The sequence below is a fragment of the Acanthopagrus latus genome, chromosome 1, assembly GCF_904848185.1.
Source record: "Acanthopagrus latus isolate v.2019 chromosome 1, fAcaLat1.1, whole genome shotgun sequence".
NCBI classification, from domain to species: domain Eukaryota; kingdom Metazoa; phylum Chordata; class Actinopteri; order Spariformes; family Sparidae; genus Acanthopagrus; species Acanthopagrus latus.
The window spans coordinates 23,226,894-23,244,823 of NC_051039.1; the positions used below are offsets into that span (position 1 = coordinate 23,226,894).

The following is a 17,930-nucleotide window of genomic DNA, read 5'->3' on the forward strand; positions in this document are numbered from 1 at the left end:
TATGTATGGAGCTATTTTATGTTGTTGTTTTTTTGCTCTTTTTCATTATTTCTAAACAAGTCCCCATTAAGGGGAGAATGCTGCCACACTATTTCACTGTGAAGCTCCAGAGATGTTTTGTGGACTACAAAACTTCACCCGACTTTCCATCAATGTCGAGGTGAATAGATAATGTCTGAATTTTGATGTTTGGGTGAATTTATCCTTTAACCCTGTGGTGACTGCTTGGGTGGTTCTGAACCACAGAGTAGGAAACACTGCACTGAGGTGATCCGTATAATTACTTATTACAGTCATTGCTCTCTTTCCCTCTTGTTCATGTTGTTGATTGTATTTAGTTTAATTTCCAGCTAATGACTAGACTCATTATTTTGGCATAATGTTATTCAGTCCATTGATTTATTGATTTCTTTTTCCTAATGATATTTGTAACTGATGAAGTGGGTGTGGAGTGGCTTTCTGTGTCCTTCTCGATGTTGCTTTTTCATTTGTTCTACGTCGGTTTCATTAATTCATTTTTGTCTCACTGTTAAACTTTTATGTTTTGTGTCTGAGGACCACCTCAAGAACCAGATGGAGCATCTTTATCTGCTTATTGCATTTTTGAGATTTGTCTGACACCTGAATGGCTGAGGTTCACAGAGGGACAAGGGAAAAAAGACTTAAAGCCAGTTCTATCCAGTTGCAGTGATTTTCAAATGTGTCTCACGTTTATCTTTTTTTTTTTTTTATTAAATTCACTGAAGACCAGAGCTATTAAAAAAAACAACTTCTCAGACCAAATGTGTGGAGAGCGAGATCTTGCTGCATCAGTATCTGTGTACAACATGATCTGTGATGTGCTCCAGCTGAGTGATAGGATCCCTCCTGCAGGAGCTCCTCCGGGGGGGCTCTGCTCGGCGGATTAGAGGCTCTTTGTGTTTGTAATGATGCTGTAATGACGGTTTGCAGTTTTTGTTCCAATCTGAGAGCAGCGTGAATGAGAAGAGACTGCTCGGATTTAGCAGTTTTCTGAGCGGCTGCGGCCTCATTTCACTGACTCAGTGAACCGTGAGTATGTGCTGATTCAACAAAGATCTCTGTCATCCGGCTGCACGCATCACGCTGCTGTAAAACAGACATCAGATGACACTTTACCATATTAGTTTTTTATTTATTAAAAGGGAAATGTACACATTGCAGTATAGTGACTGAAAAGTTGTGAAAAGTCCCAACATCTACTATTTAGAAACATATTTATTTCTCAGCCTGCCTCCATCCCACAGACACACTGTCTCACAATATTAACAAGTCGCCTCCAAGTACAATATGCCTCCATTTAGCAACAGGAAAATCCTTCTTCAATCTACAAAAGTTTGCAGAAGCAGTTTAACAAAATTAAATTCTTGTTTTTTTAAAACACATTTTTTGAAAAAAGGCTGAAGAAAGGACAACTTTAGCAACTGCTACAGAGACACGCTGGTAGTTTGGAAGTGTTTTATACAAGTCACAGCCCTTAAATTAGTTAAACAGTATAGCTTTGGGAATGAGGCACTACTGTCATTTACAGCGCTCAAACTCACTAACCTCACTCAACTCTCTCTCACTCATGCACACACACACACACGCAGGCAGGCACACACACACACACGCTTGGTGCAAATTCAGGTAGTTAAAATCCACAGGTAAAATTAAAAGACTGATTCATTGATCATTTTCTGTTGCAATAATGTTTCTTTTCAGGATGAACTAAAACATAATGTAAGAAATTAAAATAAATCAGTGTTTTCTAAGTGTATTATAAAACAGACCACATTCAACTTTACTGATGACACTGATAAAAACTGATCATTAAAAACCTATATGGCATAAAATCTAGAAACATAACTGACAACGACGTCAACTTTTTGTTAAAAAGTTATGGCTTATTACAAACTTAACATATCACTTGTACACCTTCACAGGAACAAGCACTGAGTGGTTCCTAGGACAAAATGATACATGAAAGAAGATGACATTAAAAAGTTTTCTGTTGAGGACGAGGGGTTTAAAGGGACTTTGCAGATTAAATTATAGAACATTTTATGTGTTTGTGTTCGTGTCATGGCAGATCTATTCTAATCCCAGTCGGCTGCAGTAGTCAGTATAGATGAAGACAGAGAGAAGCTAACCCAGCAGCATGTAGGACACACTGCCATACCAAATATTCAAAGCAGGATTTCCCCCAGTGGTCTAGCAGACACCGCCTGTCCCCCTCCTTGGTCTTTCCACTGAGGCAGGCCCAGTTTAACATGGACTGTCCATCTGGGTCAGTTGAGTCCACCCTCTTAAAGCTGTGTGTACCAGGACAAGTAAATCAGACCCAGAATCAGATCTGAGGTCTCACAAGTGAGCAGCCTGGGCTGCAGCTTCACTCTGGTCCTGCTGCTCTCTCTTCTTCATTGCCTCGATAACCGCCATCTCCTTAGCCTCCTTCTTTTGGTTCCTGGCCTCAAACTGCAGCCTGAGGACACCCAAGATGATGATAACAAATTTGAGGTGAAAAAGTAAAATCAGTAAAGAGTCAAAATGATCTTAAAAGAGAGTTAGAAAATGCAGATGAAGATGACAGTCCCTGACCTGTTTTCAATGATCCTCTGGACAATGTCATCAGTGGTGAGATTGTTCCCACTGTCGATAGTCCTGAAGATCCCCCTCTTCCTTGGCTCCTGCAAGCAGGACATAAATGGCCAAAGTTCCCCACTCATTATCAACAATTAGGATAGAATGGAGCAATGAAACACTTCATTTCTTGAAGTCGTGTCAGATTTGAACCAACAATGTAGACTCTTCTGATAAGGTGATAACAACTGAAGGAGCATGAATGACCAGTTAAGACTACACTTTGTCACCCATGCTAGCCCCTTATAGCATGTTAGCATCTACATCACATCTATTGTCTTTATTTAAACCAGAGCCTTTGAATTGTGACATTAATACTCATCCAGTTTTTGATGATACCAGTAGCACTATAATTATCATCATTAATTAATTTATGGAACATCAGTTGCAAGTTTACAATAAACAATTGCTTCATAACTTATTTCTAAAGCTTATTAACAGTGAAATATTAACTGAAGTTTAATTAACTGGAAATACAAATGTATCATTTTTTTAATGACAGTTATTTTAAAGTGTTACCATGTAATCAAACCTCTAATTACTTTGCATTCCTACAGAGATACACAATATTGGGAGTCGATTTAGTGTGCTCTTCGAAACACAACTCTGAACAACACAACACAAACACTGCCTCAGTATGAATCTGACTGTTGACCAGCAGAATATTTTGACCTTAAAATAATAAGTAAGAAATCTCTTACATAACACGTGTACCATATAATTGCAGTACAACAGGGCAGGCGTGACTGTAAGAGACAAAAAGGAGCCTGTACTCACAGCATAGGGGTCTGACCCATCCTTGTCTGGAAACACCTCCGTCTTGCCATGACACACCAGGTCCACCTGCACAATTATACAATCACTCCTAGTTAAACCAACTATCAAGTGCAGACGTCCAAATAATATTTTCCCAGTAAGTAAATGCATTTCAGTGGCCTTACTGAGAAGCCCTAAGCTGGTAGATGGCCTGGTCTGCTCTGACTTTCTCACAGTAACATTGGAGTTACTTTGTATACTATCTGGCTGTCTGCTGTCAATATCACCAATGTAAACTCATTATTAACTTTTTATAATAAAGATAACGTCAAATATTCCTCACATGAACTAGTCTTTAAAGAGGCACTTGAGGTAGCAACTGTGGGCAAGAAATGTGTCAAAGACAGATGTGTGTTTATTTATCTAAGAAATTTAAAGTGGGATAACAATAAGGCTGTGATATTGATTTACCCACAGGGTATGTGACAGATCTGAACGTGATCAAGTTGAGTTTGCGGTATTTAAACTGTCCACAGGGGGGCGCCACATGGTTCAGTATTGGACCTTTTTGAAATTTAAAATATACATCAGTTACAGAGAAGCTTTGAAATGCAGCAGCCATACAATGGTCTATTGTCTGATTTAAAGTGTCAAAGGTGTCCAATAATCTGTTTTTAATCTTAGTCCGTCAGACTGTTGTGAGCTAGTTCTTAAACACAGTTCATTTTAGAAAACTTGAGTGCACTGACAACCGTAACAAAGACATGTAGCTGATATTTATTTCTGGTATCATACTTAGAAGTTGAACTAAGTCCTCCACCAATGTAATGCAAATGTCATCTTTTGCTTACAAATTGTGTCAGTGAACTCACAATTCACTGGCTATAATTTACACTCACATCACTCAGTTTAATATTAGAAAATGTGTCAGTTGTCCTCCTTCATTTATGAGAGTGTCTTTCATGTGCAACCATCTTGTCTTCCCTTATATATACACAAAACAAAATTCAATTACAACTGGGCAGTTTAAGGACTGAAACCACGCAACTTTTGTTATGAATAGTTTTGTTTGTGGAAAGCAACACTTTGGCTCTTGAATTTCAAACGGACGGGACCATCCTGGTTAAATAAAGGTCTAAAAATAAACACATGATAAGATGTAATGTCATACAAAGGCAACTCACCTTAAAATGATCGAGCAGGTCTTTGCCTACTGCATACGGTGCACCAATCACCACCTCTGACACATACTACAGAGAGACAGGGAAGAGGATAGAAAATTAAAGTCAGGTTTAAGTTTTATAATTATCAAACTATTCATGCAAATGCTTCACATCAGTTAATGTCATTAACGGTGATGATGAGCATCTTTTGAGCTGGTTAATTCGCTACAACATCATCGAGTATTAAGTGAAACTGATGGCAGAGCATAGCAATTTAGCGGTTAAGGATTGTGTAACATGTTCAGTTTGCGCAATGTTCTCATAAGTTGGTTTAACTTGAACACAAACACACACAGTGCAGATGGGGGCACAGAGACTCATTGTTCTAGACTGATAGCTGACCAGCAGGAATGAGGGAGCAGAGCCAAGTTCAGCCTGCAGCACTCAGAGAGTTCAAGCTAGAAATACACCCCACTGTGCTGAACATTTAGAGGTCTTTGCATGTGCGTGTGTGGGTGCTTGAACTCACCCGACAGGCCAGGACACTCAGTGTTCGCTCATGGATGTTCATGATTGGATAGTTTTTCCCCTTGTACCGATTTACTTCCTGAGGAGGATGAAGAGATCATTTAGTACTTTACATTTTTACCTTTTAGATATTCACCCAACATACTTGAATCATATAATGTAGTGTGATCTTCAATTTCAAGACCAGTCTGCTCTAACTTGTTTCAAATCTTTCTTTTTAAAACCACTGACGCAACAAGGACGAGTTCTGTCCCTTCAGTGAACATTAAGTGAATATTTTGCTGGTATGTATGTTAGCAGATGTTTGAAATTAGGTGTACCTGGTCAAAGTGCAGACCTACGATGACGTAGGGTCTCTCTGCCTGCTTATAGACCATCTCTAAGAAGTCAACATGGCCAATGTCTGCAAGGAATTTGTGGTCAAGGCAATAACAATAACACAACAGACATTATTTCTACCAGTGTTCATAACTCAGTTCTGGTTATGTTCTGCAAGATAAGGATACGGAAGAGATCGAATGCCCCGGCCACATAGATGATGGTGTCTCCGGGCTGCGGCTCTGTTCCTGAGGCAAACTGGATGATCTTTTGGGATGTCTGGAGGAACTGAGACACACCTGTCCATGGACTGTGGCCTTTAGGACCCTTGAACACAAGAAAGACACAAGCATTTATCCCACTGGGAACATTTTATAAAAGTTATAAGATGTTCCACTGTTAACATATACATTTTCATTAGGATTCATTTCAATTACAATCTTTGACTAAAATAAAACCCATTTTACTAACCTTCCCAAAGTTGTCTGTATGCTGCTGGTAATCTGGATTGTCCTGCACAATTTTTTTAGAGGAAAAAAGATTAAGAAACAGCAAAACAAACAATTAGCTCATACAAAAGATAATGAGTACACAGGGACACTAAAGTGGGATAAATATTTTGCATTAAAAGGTGACAGTATAGCTATGAAGCCTTAGCATAAAGCTGCAGTTCTAGCTGTGTAGGTACAGGCAAAGCCTGCCATTGCTCTATATTAAAAAGTTAATGAAAGAATGTAAACAGTAACTGAGGTGAATATAACTAAAGAAGAATCACAGGATTGTACTGTATCTTGTACTGCAGCAGTGCTATCAATGGGTAAATCTTCCACTGAACAGAAAAAAAACAAACAAATGCTGTCAATGCCTTGCATTGAGAATAAGCGCATCTTAACTCACCATGTTGCTGTGGTGGGCTTTGGTCATGAGAAGCATTCGACCCACTAGGTCAGTGGTGGAGACACCCTGTGTGCGTTTACATTCCCGGTACCGTCCCTCACGTTTCACCTCTTCATAAGTGTCCTTCCCATCGACCGTCAGCGTAATGTCATCTGGTAAACATAAACAATGACATTCTAACAACTGCAGGCTTGTCTACAACAAGTGCATCACATAATACACAACAGGAAATAGGATTCAAAGAGCAGCCTCAAACAGACTCACCTCCGTGCACACAGAAGTCACAGTTGTACTTGTCTAGAGTCTCCAGTGTGGTGACGTAAGGTGCTCCTTCAACTATCTCATCCACCCACTTAATGGCCCTCACCATCTTGTAGCGTTCTTCCTGAGTGAAGACTGGAGGACCCTTGTGCTTGGAAATCTCAGCTTTGAGAGAAGTAAGAGGTAAGCTAATGTTAATCATTAGCACATCACTAACATCTGTTTTGGAGCATCTGCATCCAAGAGCACATAGTATATATAGTTGAGACTCTTTGATTAGCTACACTGTTACACACAGTGCAGTTTACCATGACTTGTGCTTATTAATGTGAACAAACTGATTATTCTAGATCACACGATATATATTTTTAAAATATTAATAACAGGTTAATATATGTGGATTATGTCCTAATATAAAACCAAGCTTCTAGATTAACAATGTAAAAATAAACTGGTTTAGTGGTTGTATGAGAAGTGTAACCCCTAGTTTCCATCAGGTGAATACACTATGCTGTTACTGTGTGTGACTTTCTACCCAGCACAATCTGCTCTGTTCAGCTTGATGTGACTAAGTTCCATCTCTGTAAAATATAGTCGCGCCGCCTAGATTCTACGAGGCAGAGCAGCTTCTGGGACATTGCTGAGACATGCTGTGACGTGCTGTGGCACAACTGGTGAAAACATGAGCATTGAGTAGAATGGCCGCAATCAGCTCTGGCAATCATAGCAGAGTTGTGAAGCAGTGGTATCTAGTGGTAAATTACTACGTTCCCTTTTCATGTTTCTATTACCTGCCTTTGTTATTCTTGTTTGCTTTGTCTTCTGTTGTTTATGTTTAGAACTGATTTAAATATTTTGTACTGGAAGTGGGGTTGGAGTGGTAGGAGGTTTTCAGAGTATAATAACCATTTGAGAAAATACTAATTTCTCGGTATCACACAAATGATTAATATCAGTTACACTGACCCTTAAAGAAATTAAAATAAAATAATATTTTATGATGAAGAAAAGCTTTCTTCAATTTTAAATATATTATTATATTCATTATTATATTTAATAACAATAATATGTTAGATTTCAATACCACAGATAAGTGAATGCACATGGTATGATAACAATCAATTTTCAGACTACAGTATACCTTGAAACGGTTATAATGATGCAACCCTATTTGGAAGAGGATATGACTTTCTTGGACTCATTCCCCCGCTGAGTAAAGTGAAGATGTGATTTAAAATCAGTTTACCTAAAGCAAAGCAAACTGAACTGAAACTGAAACATTTTATAAAATAAAATAAAAACTGTTGATTGTAATCCAGATTAGCTAAGGCTTTGTATGTAGTAACTGATGAAAAATATCTGTGTGATCACGTTGATAAAGTACTTTTCAAAGAAGCAGCCACAACATAATGTGTGTAGGTGTGTGGTAGCCTTACCATCTGTATGCACTCCAACTATGAGGTAATCCCCCATGCCTTTGGCCTGCCGCAGCTGGTTGGAGTGACCGTAGTGCACCATGTCATAACTGTGGAGACAGGAAGAAGAGACAACAATGTCATTAGCAGGAAAATCAATAGATACTTTGAGCACTTGAAAAAAACAATACAGAGAACAAAAAAATAAGTTATTCAATGGTTGACCACACACAACAATAAAGGACGTGGCAATTAGCTAATTTAATGTAAGATAGCTTTGACAGGCCAGTTACCCTGCTTTATTGTTTTACACTCTTATCTTTAATCTCTTTTTATGAAGACATTGCACAGTACAGCAGTGTCAGGTCTTTGCTGTTAACCAAAATATGATCTTTAAGTCAAGCAGTGTGTATCCCAAAACACAGACTGATAGAGTTTTTAACATGGTGAGAGTAAGTGATAAAGGTTACTGGGAGAAAGGTGATGTTCGGAGACACTCTGTGTGCTGCTTGCTAGTGTTTATTTACTTTCTGTCATTCAGTAACGACTAAAATTAAGGTCTTTCCTCTCTTATCCCATCCTTCTTTCCTGATTTAAACCACAGGAAATAATAAAGTAATGATGTAATTTGCAGTTATATTTACTGTAACAAAAATGTTATACTCAGTTACAGTTTGATCAGGTTTCGATTAAACTATGCTTTTGTTCAGCACCCTGCAGCTTCACATTCCTATAGTTTCAAAACTGTCACATTATGGACCAGATCATCCAGTTTAACCACAGACTGAGCAGCACAAGAAGCTGATGTTAAGGACACAGAAAACTGTTTAAATCATTTATGAGTAAAAGTGTGTTCATATTACACATTTGTGCCCATCCAAGACAGCTCAAATAACATTTAACTAACAGAGTTTTAAGGGAGGCAAAGCAATTCCCAGGCCACTTGCTTTTAGGCCTGTGTTTCAACACTTCTGTATCTCTAGGTTATTTCCAACAGATCAGATCAACTTCAACAAAAGAGCCTGTCTGTCTCTGTACTTACAGTGGGCAAACCTCTCTTCTATAATGACATTAGCACAAGCTGCTAGTCCGAGTTCCCTTAACAACAATAATCCCCTAACATCCCTCACCTTGCCTGGGATCAGTTAGACACTACGGTATGCTCCCAGTGGTAAACCTTGAGTGATGTCTATGCAGATCAGTGTCTGCCCTTTAATAATTTAGCAGACTTGAATGACAACTTCATGACAGTTTTATTGCTCCAAGAGAAACAAAAAGCTGTCAAAAACTAAATATTGTCTAAAAGTTATTTACATGGGGCCAGAAAATACCCTCTTTTACAGATTTCAATGACCTCTAAATCTACACGCATTGCATTTCTTAGTAAGTCAATAGAGCAATTAAACAAAACGTAGACAGCATTTTTTATTTGCAGATTACTGATTTGATTACTCTGGCAAAATGAACGGTCTCCAAATATTTCATCTTTAGCCTCCTTCTCACCATTGTCTTCATGCATATGTCTCAATATGTCCCCATGTAACCCCCAAACAGAAGGAACCCCTGCCCACCACACCACTGTTGCATCACTCTGAACAACATGTTCACTATGTTAGTTATTTATAACTGCCACATGAGATGGGCCATGTCAAACTAGCCACCCGCAACTTGACCACTTCCTTGGACAGGAAATGAGTCCAGAAAAGAGCGTATGCATTGCATATCGGGAGTTGGTTGTCCCCTTAGCTGCAGCTACATCATATGAGGATCACAGTTTTTCCTTAGTAGCCCAGTGGAGTGACAGCAGGGTTTAGATAACAATAACAACAGTCAACAAATATGGCTGCTGACAACATGAATTGGCTCTGAATGCCAAAACCAACTCCCAGATGCCTATATCAGACTGACAGGCAGACAGAAAAATAGACAGAAAGGTAAGGATACATGTTGTTAAGTAATCTTATGATCAATTCTGAGGGCCGACACTGATGACATCCTTGGTCATATTAACAGCTGGATTTCACTTATCAGAGTTTAGACTGATTCAATACAGACTGCACGTCCTTTGGATGATTTACCAAAATTCATTAGAAATGCATATAAAAGCACTCTAACTTCTCCTCTTTGTCAGCTGCAGGAAATTCGGTCATGCATGCAACTTGGAATCTAACATAACACTTTATAGGTTTTCATCTATAACTATAGCTTCCCTTGAATAACCATAGTTGAAGTTATGTTTGGTTAAGGTTTAATACACATTTCAAAGTATCACTCACAACAGCCTTATTATGAGGTTAGCAGACTGTGACCAGAGAGGACCTTGTCCCTACCATAATAACTGATAATAACAAATATATGATGGCAGCAATTGTGAAAGAAGATCGTAAAGCAATTAGCTAGTTTTCTGAGGCTTTCTTAGTCAAACACATTAGCGTTAATGACGTTAATCATTTGGGCTGAGCTGCAATAATTCAAAAATAACAACAACTATGTCACTTTGTGTGGGGAAGTAACGTTAGCGTAGCCAACGACTGTAATTAAGCTAGTTATGGATGATGAAATGATTAAACTCCTGTTGCTAAGTTACTACCTGCTAATGTAAGTAGCTAGCTAACATTAGCATGCTACCCCCTACTCACCCCCCCATTGGTTCCGGATATGTTATAAGTTACAAAATTACCGCATATAGGCAACGAAATGTGAAAAGTTTATTAGCCACCACCGAAAGTTAGTCAGTGACAGGCACGGAGACTCACCAGCCATCGCACCACAACCGGACGACGCGCTTCCTTTTCTCCGGGCTGCACACTGAACTACCCGGCTTACTGCGACCGGCTTCATCCCGCTGGCCGTCGGTAGCGTGGTGACCGTTCTTGATCATTTCGGCAGGCTCAGACAAACAACCAAGATGTAGCACAAATCGAAACTAAAAGTTAAAATATCTGGCGCCGTCAAATTCGGTTTCGCTCACAATCTATTTAAAAAGGACGTCTGCTCCGTCTCGGGGTTTTCACACAAGCCAGAGTGACACCGGCCAACGCCTCCAATAGTACGTCACATCGAACGAATCCTCTCACGCTGACGCACACATTGCATAATCGCGTCTGTCACGTGATCATATACGTCCTATAAAAATCCTCTCCCTTTAGTAGAATGCACTGTGTACTTCTGCTCCAATACATATCAGACGGCTTTTGTCCATTTATTCCCACCTACAAAAACAAAAAGCTTTGACTAAGTTTTCCTGCAGATCAGTATTTTGTATGATTATTTTAAGATAGGAATTATTGTATAATAATATAGCAATGTCTACTGTGCTTCACGAGTACTTTTGAGCAAATATTTTTGTAAGATTCTTGTAAGATTCTTTTTCTGACCAAGATTCCTGGACTATTTTGCGCTGTGAACGCTGGAATTTGAATACTTCTCCCACCACTGATGCTGATGCTATGGCTAGAAAGTTCATTATTTCAGACTACGATGCCTTAGGAAATGAGTTGCAGTACAACAAGTTGAATAATAGAAATTAACTCCTAAACAAACAGGCACAGTATTTTCACAGACTATGTCATGACAACTCAAAATCCTTTTATTCAAATAAAGTTAAAAAATTATGTATAAAAAAAAAATAAGAAACAACTTAAAAATCATCATACAAAGTCTCTAAAACAAGTGTCCTGAAATATTATTATTAAGTGGTTAAAGCACAGTCCAGTACAGAAATATGCAAATGGAAAACACTTTATTGTCTCAAAAACATCACATCATACACATTATATGTTTTTTTCTTTTTGTAAAATACAATCAGAACTGAAGTGTCTTTACATCCAGTTCCACTGACTGGATTTTTAGGAATGATGAACAATAGCTTATCATGGCTAGTCTATTCTTTTAAACCTTCTGATACTTAATGGTACAGGATGACATTAACAATATTTTTTTTAGGAAATCTTCCTGAGACAAATTAAAAGAGACACACATTTGGGTATTTCCCATCATTTAAGTAAACAGTAACTTAAAGTAAACTGACACAAAGTAACAATTAATGAAAATTCAAACAAAAATTCCAAAATCTCCTTTCCTTGTTACACTGCTGTGGACAAAGTTGTGACTACAGCAGAGTATCTGCCTAATCTGCAGGAGAGTTGAGATAAAAATGTAAACATAGGCAAATTCGACAACTTCAGTAAACCAAGGTACGGTAGCAGCTGTACTACGAAGCCTGCAAACCTGAGGAAAAGCTACAGCAGAGTGAAGATTTCAGGAAATAATTTCAGTAAAACAAGGTTTCTTTCAAATAAACGGCAACACAAAAACCTGTATTAACAAGGTACATTCAGCAATGCACATTTTAAACAAAAATCATCAACTCTAATCATTACTTATAGAAAAAAATTGACCTCATTTTTAATTAATTTCTCTCAGCTGCAGCAGTACAGAATTCAAAAAGTGTCCACCGGCCTTCTGCTGCTGCTGTTCTAACACTTAACACTTGTAAACAAGTTACTTATATCAATATTTTCATATATATATATGTGTGTGTGTGTATATATATATATATATATATATATATATATATATATATATATATATATATATATATATATATATATATATATATATATATATATATATATATATGTATATATATATATATGTGTGTGTGTGTATATATATATATATATATATCTATATATATATATATATTCAAAAAAAGTATATATTATATATATGCATTGACAAAGCAACAATTACCAACTTAGTAATTAGTCAATAGCGTTCAAAGTGATACCACATCAAAAATTTTGTCTTCAGAGGACCATTTACTACCTGTAGACCTGTATACACTGTTGAAAATATAAGTCTATGTTATACAAATTAATAACGCTACAGGAGGTGTCTAATATACTATCCTCTGGCTTTTCGATGCCTTTTAATACAAACTTGTCACTCCTCATATCCTAATAAAATCAAAACTTACTGCTAATACATCGTGTCATCAAAACAACACTCAATCGGCTTGATCGACAGCTTATGTTCCTTTTCATGTTCCTCTATTCATTCCTTTTCAGTTTTAGTGGTGTGTGTGTATATTATATATATATATATATATATATATATATATATATATATATATATATATATATATATATATATATATATATATATATATATATATATATATATATATATATATATATATATATATATAAACCCCCCCCCCCATTTTTACCACCATAACAATGCATTCTAAAGAAAGGTTCAGTGTTATTCACCTCATCTGCCTGTGATTCTAATGTTGTGGCTGATCGATGAATGTTGTGTGTTTGGCACGTTAAGCTTAAGTGATGTGAGTGCAAGAATAATTAAAAATAAAAATAATCATTCATCTTCTTAAAAGCTAATCAAACTTTGCTTTGCAGGCTATCCCACCTTCAAAAGGGTAATAATAACCTCTATCAACAACAGCCATCTTAAAAGGTAGCATAACTCAAAGATTTTGCTGTTGCTAAAAATATGAATGTTGTACGAAAAAGATGTTCATGGTGCAAAGTGCCATTTTCAAATGGCAAATACTTGACCTTATTTTTCCTGTTTTACACACGCACGCATGCACACATGCACACACACACACACACTCTTAATGATATCAATACAAAGAACAGCACCCTAAAGTTGAAAGTCCAACAACACCATATGCATCAATAAATCAATAAAGCTGCTTGTATTAAGCAGGTTTTTTCTTCTTCCTTCCTTTGCCATAGCCTCGCCCAAACCAGCCGCCCTGCACGGCTGTGGCTTCTTCTGTCTGCTCCCCAGGCTCAGGTGAGCAGCCCTCCTGCCCATTAGGGGGAGCTATGACCTCACGAGTGCAGCTGTTGACCTCCTCTGGTTGCAAAGGTGTGGCTAGACTGAAGATGGGGTCTTTCGCCCTAAAGAGAAAAATGAGGGAAAGTGTGCTGACCATCAAAAAGTCGTAAAGTCGTGTGAGTGAGAGAGAGTATTGACTGGGCATGAGTTAGAAATTAATATCATACTCATTCCCTCTGACAGAAAGAGGAGGCCTGGTATTTTTTCCATCCAAATTGCTACTTCTACATAAATTATGGGGGTTTTGTGTGCAAATTAGGTGTAATTACATCATATGCTCCTCACCTGTCATAAGCAGGAATCTGAATGTTCAGCTCGTCCATTAGGAGGCGCATGACATCATCGCACTTGCCATGAATTTTCAGCACTGCCAGGTCGTCTTTTGGCGTCCACTAGGGTTAGTGGAAGACCACAGCAACATTATCATCTGCCAAGCTGACAGGGAGCCATTTGTATCTTATTCAAATTCTTTGGCATTATCACCTAAATATTAAATCAAAGTGTACCTGGAGGTTGACAATGTAGAGTTTGGGCCTTTTGCTTGCGGGTCTGTTCATGGCCCACAGACAAGCATATTTCTTCAGCACCTAGAAGAGCCAGAAATTTACATGATATTCATGAACAAGTCTCTGAAATCTCAATGTAACAAATCTTTCCAGATTATCAAATGCAATCAAGAATACAGTCTGTGTATGCACAACCAAATGAAGGATTGTACATCTAATTGTAAGCATTACAATCTATGTCTGTCTATGTCCACCACACTGTGGTTTATAAAAACCTACCTTCAGACTGGAGCCTAAGCAGAGGATAACGTCCGCCATCTTGGCAGCCTCTGCAGCTCCCTTCCAGTTTAGAGGTTGCTCCAAAGTCCCACGTTCCCCAAAGTGCACTATGGTGTCCCTGAGTTCGCCACCACAGTGGCTGCATCTGCGGCCTGTACCGTGTCGGTGCAGCGACGTCCGCTCTGTCACGTCAAACAAACGCACGTACTCCCTGACTGGGGAACAGGATGTACACACCTGGGGACAAAACGCAGCATTCAGGGTTACTTTCTTTAGATAACAGTTTCTCCAAGGTAATACAATTGTTTCCCTCATCCTCAGCTTGTGTCCCCTCCTTATGAAATGTGCACGTTTATTAGAAAAGCAATTTAGACATGGGTGAAGATGGATCTGCTGTAGCAGGAGGGTTTTAGTCAGTATAAACATCAGACTGAAGTTCAAAGGGAGTTTTAAACCAACAGCAGAGATGTGCTAGAAAATGTGAGACCAACACTAACACAGTCCTGCTCTGCATGTACACGGCTCACTTACAAACATCAACATACTTTTAGGAGCATGTTGGGATGTTTCTGACAGCTGGTATTCACGTAGCAAACAAAGTCCCAGAAATGGACCCTATTTAGCCAGTAGTGTTCCATCAAAATAAATTAAAAACCTCCTTTTCGTGGAGTTGGACTTTTCCCATGTCAGAGAAAGAAGATGCTGTAGACAGCAGCTGTGTGTGTGAGTCAATCACTGAAGATGTGTGTGTCTCACCTCAATAAACATGTTCCCATGGAGCTCAGACAGAGCTTGTCTGGGTAGATCGCTACGCAAGTGAAGTCCATCACAGTTTTGAGAAACAACATGCTTTACCTGTATAGATCAACACACAACACAGGTAAATACAGGTAAGCATAAACACCAGTGGAACATCAGCTATGTGATACTTATTTATGTCTTTCATACCAGGTCTTCTTTATGTAGCATCCTAATACACATGTGCGTTAGGGTCGGTTCAGCTTTACTCAGGTCAGATGAACTATTTGTATAGAGAAACGAGGAGGATAAAAATCAGTTGGAATTTAACTGACTTTAAAAGGAAACAAAGCTAAAATCACATCAGGGCAAAGGCAAAATATCTCACCTGACTGTCCGTCCTTTCTGTAGCTGGGTCCAAACCCCATTAGGGCCCCTGTAGTCTGGGATAGAAGCTGCCTGAAAGGAAAGGCATTGACATCATCATCATCATCAGTACTGTGGAAGTTTAAAAATAAAATGGAAATGAAAGATTCAGAGATTGGCGTACCGTACTGATACCAGCCCCAGTGTAAACCACCAGGTGTTTTGCTTGTTTGACTGCCACAGCGAGCTGCCTGACTTTACTTTTTAGCTCCTCAGCATCATCAAATACCTGCAGCGAGAAGAGGGAAACCAAGATGTATGATTTTGATGACCACTCACTTCTGTTATTTCCAGGTATGAACCTACTGTGAAGTCACACAGTGGTTTGAGGACTCCCGTTTTGAAGCTTCACGCCTGGCTTTATGATAATTTCCGTTTTGATTATTTTCAAGCTAGAAGTGATGATATTTGGATGTGAGGATGAAGCGTGGGAGATTACACGTTGCTAAGTCTACATCCTGTTTGGATCTGACTGAGAACACAAGGACACAGAGTGGTAGTAAATTGTCAATCAAAAGATGGCCCTGCATTAATACATACTCTGCTTTTCTGTCTAATTTACTTGAGAATCAGCTTCAATCTATTTTAAGTGCATATCACCCAGAGAGTCTCTGAACACTTTACAAGTCAGTAAAACGCCAAAACAAAATATTACATGTAATAATGCAAACACATTCACCAGCACTCATACACACAATTATGCTGGTGAAAGTGTCAATAAGAGGACATGGTTGAGGTGAGATATTAAAAACAAGGCTCATACAGTGCATCCTTAACAAGGTGAAAATTAGAACAAATAGTCATTGATTGCAGTTCCCAGTTGGTGAGGTCGGGAGAGGTTGTAATGAACAGAAAATAGATGTGTTTTCAGACTGGAATCGAAAATGTTAACAGAGCTTGCCTCCTGAATTGTTAAATGGGCGCATAATTTACAAAATTACCAGATGAGTCACCAGCTGCAAACTATTCAAAAGAATGCAGGTTTAAGGCACTTTGCATTGGCTTCATATACAAACTCAGACTATAACCACAGCTTACACTGTCTGTCTATGGCTGCATTGAGTAACAACCACAGGAAAATAGTGGCAATAGAATAAAATTCACTTAAAACAACAGGAATCAACAGGTTACTGTTGTTTAGTACCTAGTATTGTCTAAACCTTGTTGTGGTCTGCTTGTTTACTTTCCCCCCCTTTGTTATGCTGAATTTTAAGAGGTCTTTTAAATAACTAAGCCAGGGGACTCCAGGTGAAACCCAGGATCCTTTCAGCTAACTCTGGCACTCTTTACTCATAGATTACAATGTGTTCTATTAATGAGTGCTTCAATAATCTACACTATGCTAAATAGCTTATCAATAACACATTATCATAAAGGAAAAGCTTTTGTTCAACTCACTGGTGCTACATTTGGGTAAATTCCTGAGACTTTCACTAGAAATGGAGTACATGTTTTGTAATTATGGAAGCTTTCATTCCAACACTGCATTTGGACTTCACAGTCTGTCACAGAGTCCTGCTGGGGTCCTGGATCCAACACTGGAGAGAGCTGTCTGACTCTGTCACTGAACCAGAAACCATTTTCGTTTCCACCTGACCAGTAAAGTTAAAAGCTAACAATGGCCTGACTGTCTCACCTCGTCCTGTTTCCTCTTGAGCACATTTCTGCGGACTTGTCTCTTGCACAGTTCCTCCACAGTCTCTTTGTGCAGCAGTAACACAGCGGCCTCATCCGCCGACCGCTCGGCCTCCGGCTTCTTCAGGACCCGTCGCACCTTCATTTAACAGCACAAGAGAAACATCTTGTCAGACTCACCGGCTGAGACATACTACATGTATACTGCTTCTTTAGCCAGCTAGCTTGGTGCAGCTTGCTAGCTAGCTGGAGAAATAGACTACTAATGTAGTGTTGCCTCGTCTTACCAGTCTAAATATCTTCCTCTCGCTTTCTCGCTGCAGTATTTTGGTCTTTTGCAACGCTTTCCTCTCCAAACGTGAAGAAACACCGGTGTCTGCCTTCTCTGCCATCCTGTTTTAAATCAGCTGAGGCGCTTTCTATTCAAAACACTGGTCGCAGCACCAGAGCCCACAACAGGAAGTTGTTTGTATAAACATTAACGTAAACAGCCAGCA

The 17,930-nt window shown here is 38.7% G+C and overlaps 2 protein-coding genes across 2 annotated transcripts; both read right to left on the bottom strand.

The window, feature by feature from the left end:
• Positions 1-1,126: 1,126 nt before the first annotated feature.
• Positions 1,127-11,040, bottom strand: pcyt2 (phosphate cytidylyltransferase 2, ethanolamine). Its single transcript, XM_037112579.1, has 12 exons — positions 10,735-11,040; positions 8,000-8,088; positions 6,567-6,728; positions 6,303-6,454; positions 5,877-5,918; positions 5,594-5,732; positions 5,408-5,490; positions 5,089-5,166; positions 4,581-4,646; positions 3,418-3,483; positions 2,599-2,687; positions 1,127-2,482 (listed from the first exon to the last, which is right to left on the bottom strand). Exons 1-12 carry the CDS (start codon positions 10,857-10,859, stop codon positions 2,362-2,364), a joined length of 1,212 nt encoding a protein of 403 aa, XP_036968474.1. The 5' UTR covers positions 10,860-11,040; the 3' UTR covers positions 1,127-2,361.
• A 2,349-nt stretch (positions 11,041-13,389) lies between these two features.
• Positions 13,390-17,920, bottom strand: sirt7 (sirtuin 7). The gene is made up of 10 exons (XM_037073158.1): positions 17,721-17,920; positions 17,435-17,572; positions 15,923-16,027; positions 15,761-15,831; positions 15,583-15,655; positions 15,391-15,489; positions 14,635-14,871; positions 14,356-14,436; positions 14,135-14,241; positions 13,390-13,911 (listed from the first exon to the last, which is right to left on the bottom strand). The coding sequence occupies exons 1-10, from the start codon at positions 17,823-17,825 to the stop codon at positions 13,707-13,709; spliced, it is 1,221 nt and encodes a 406-aa protein (XP_036929053.1). The 5' UTR covers positions 17,826-17,920; the 3' UTR covers positions 13,390-13,706.
• Between the last annotated feature and the right edge of the window lie 10 nt (positions 17,921-17,930).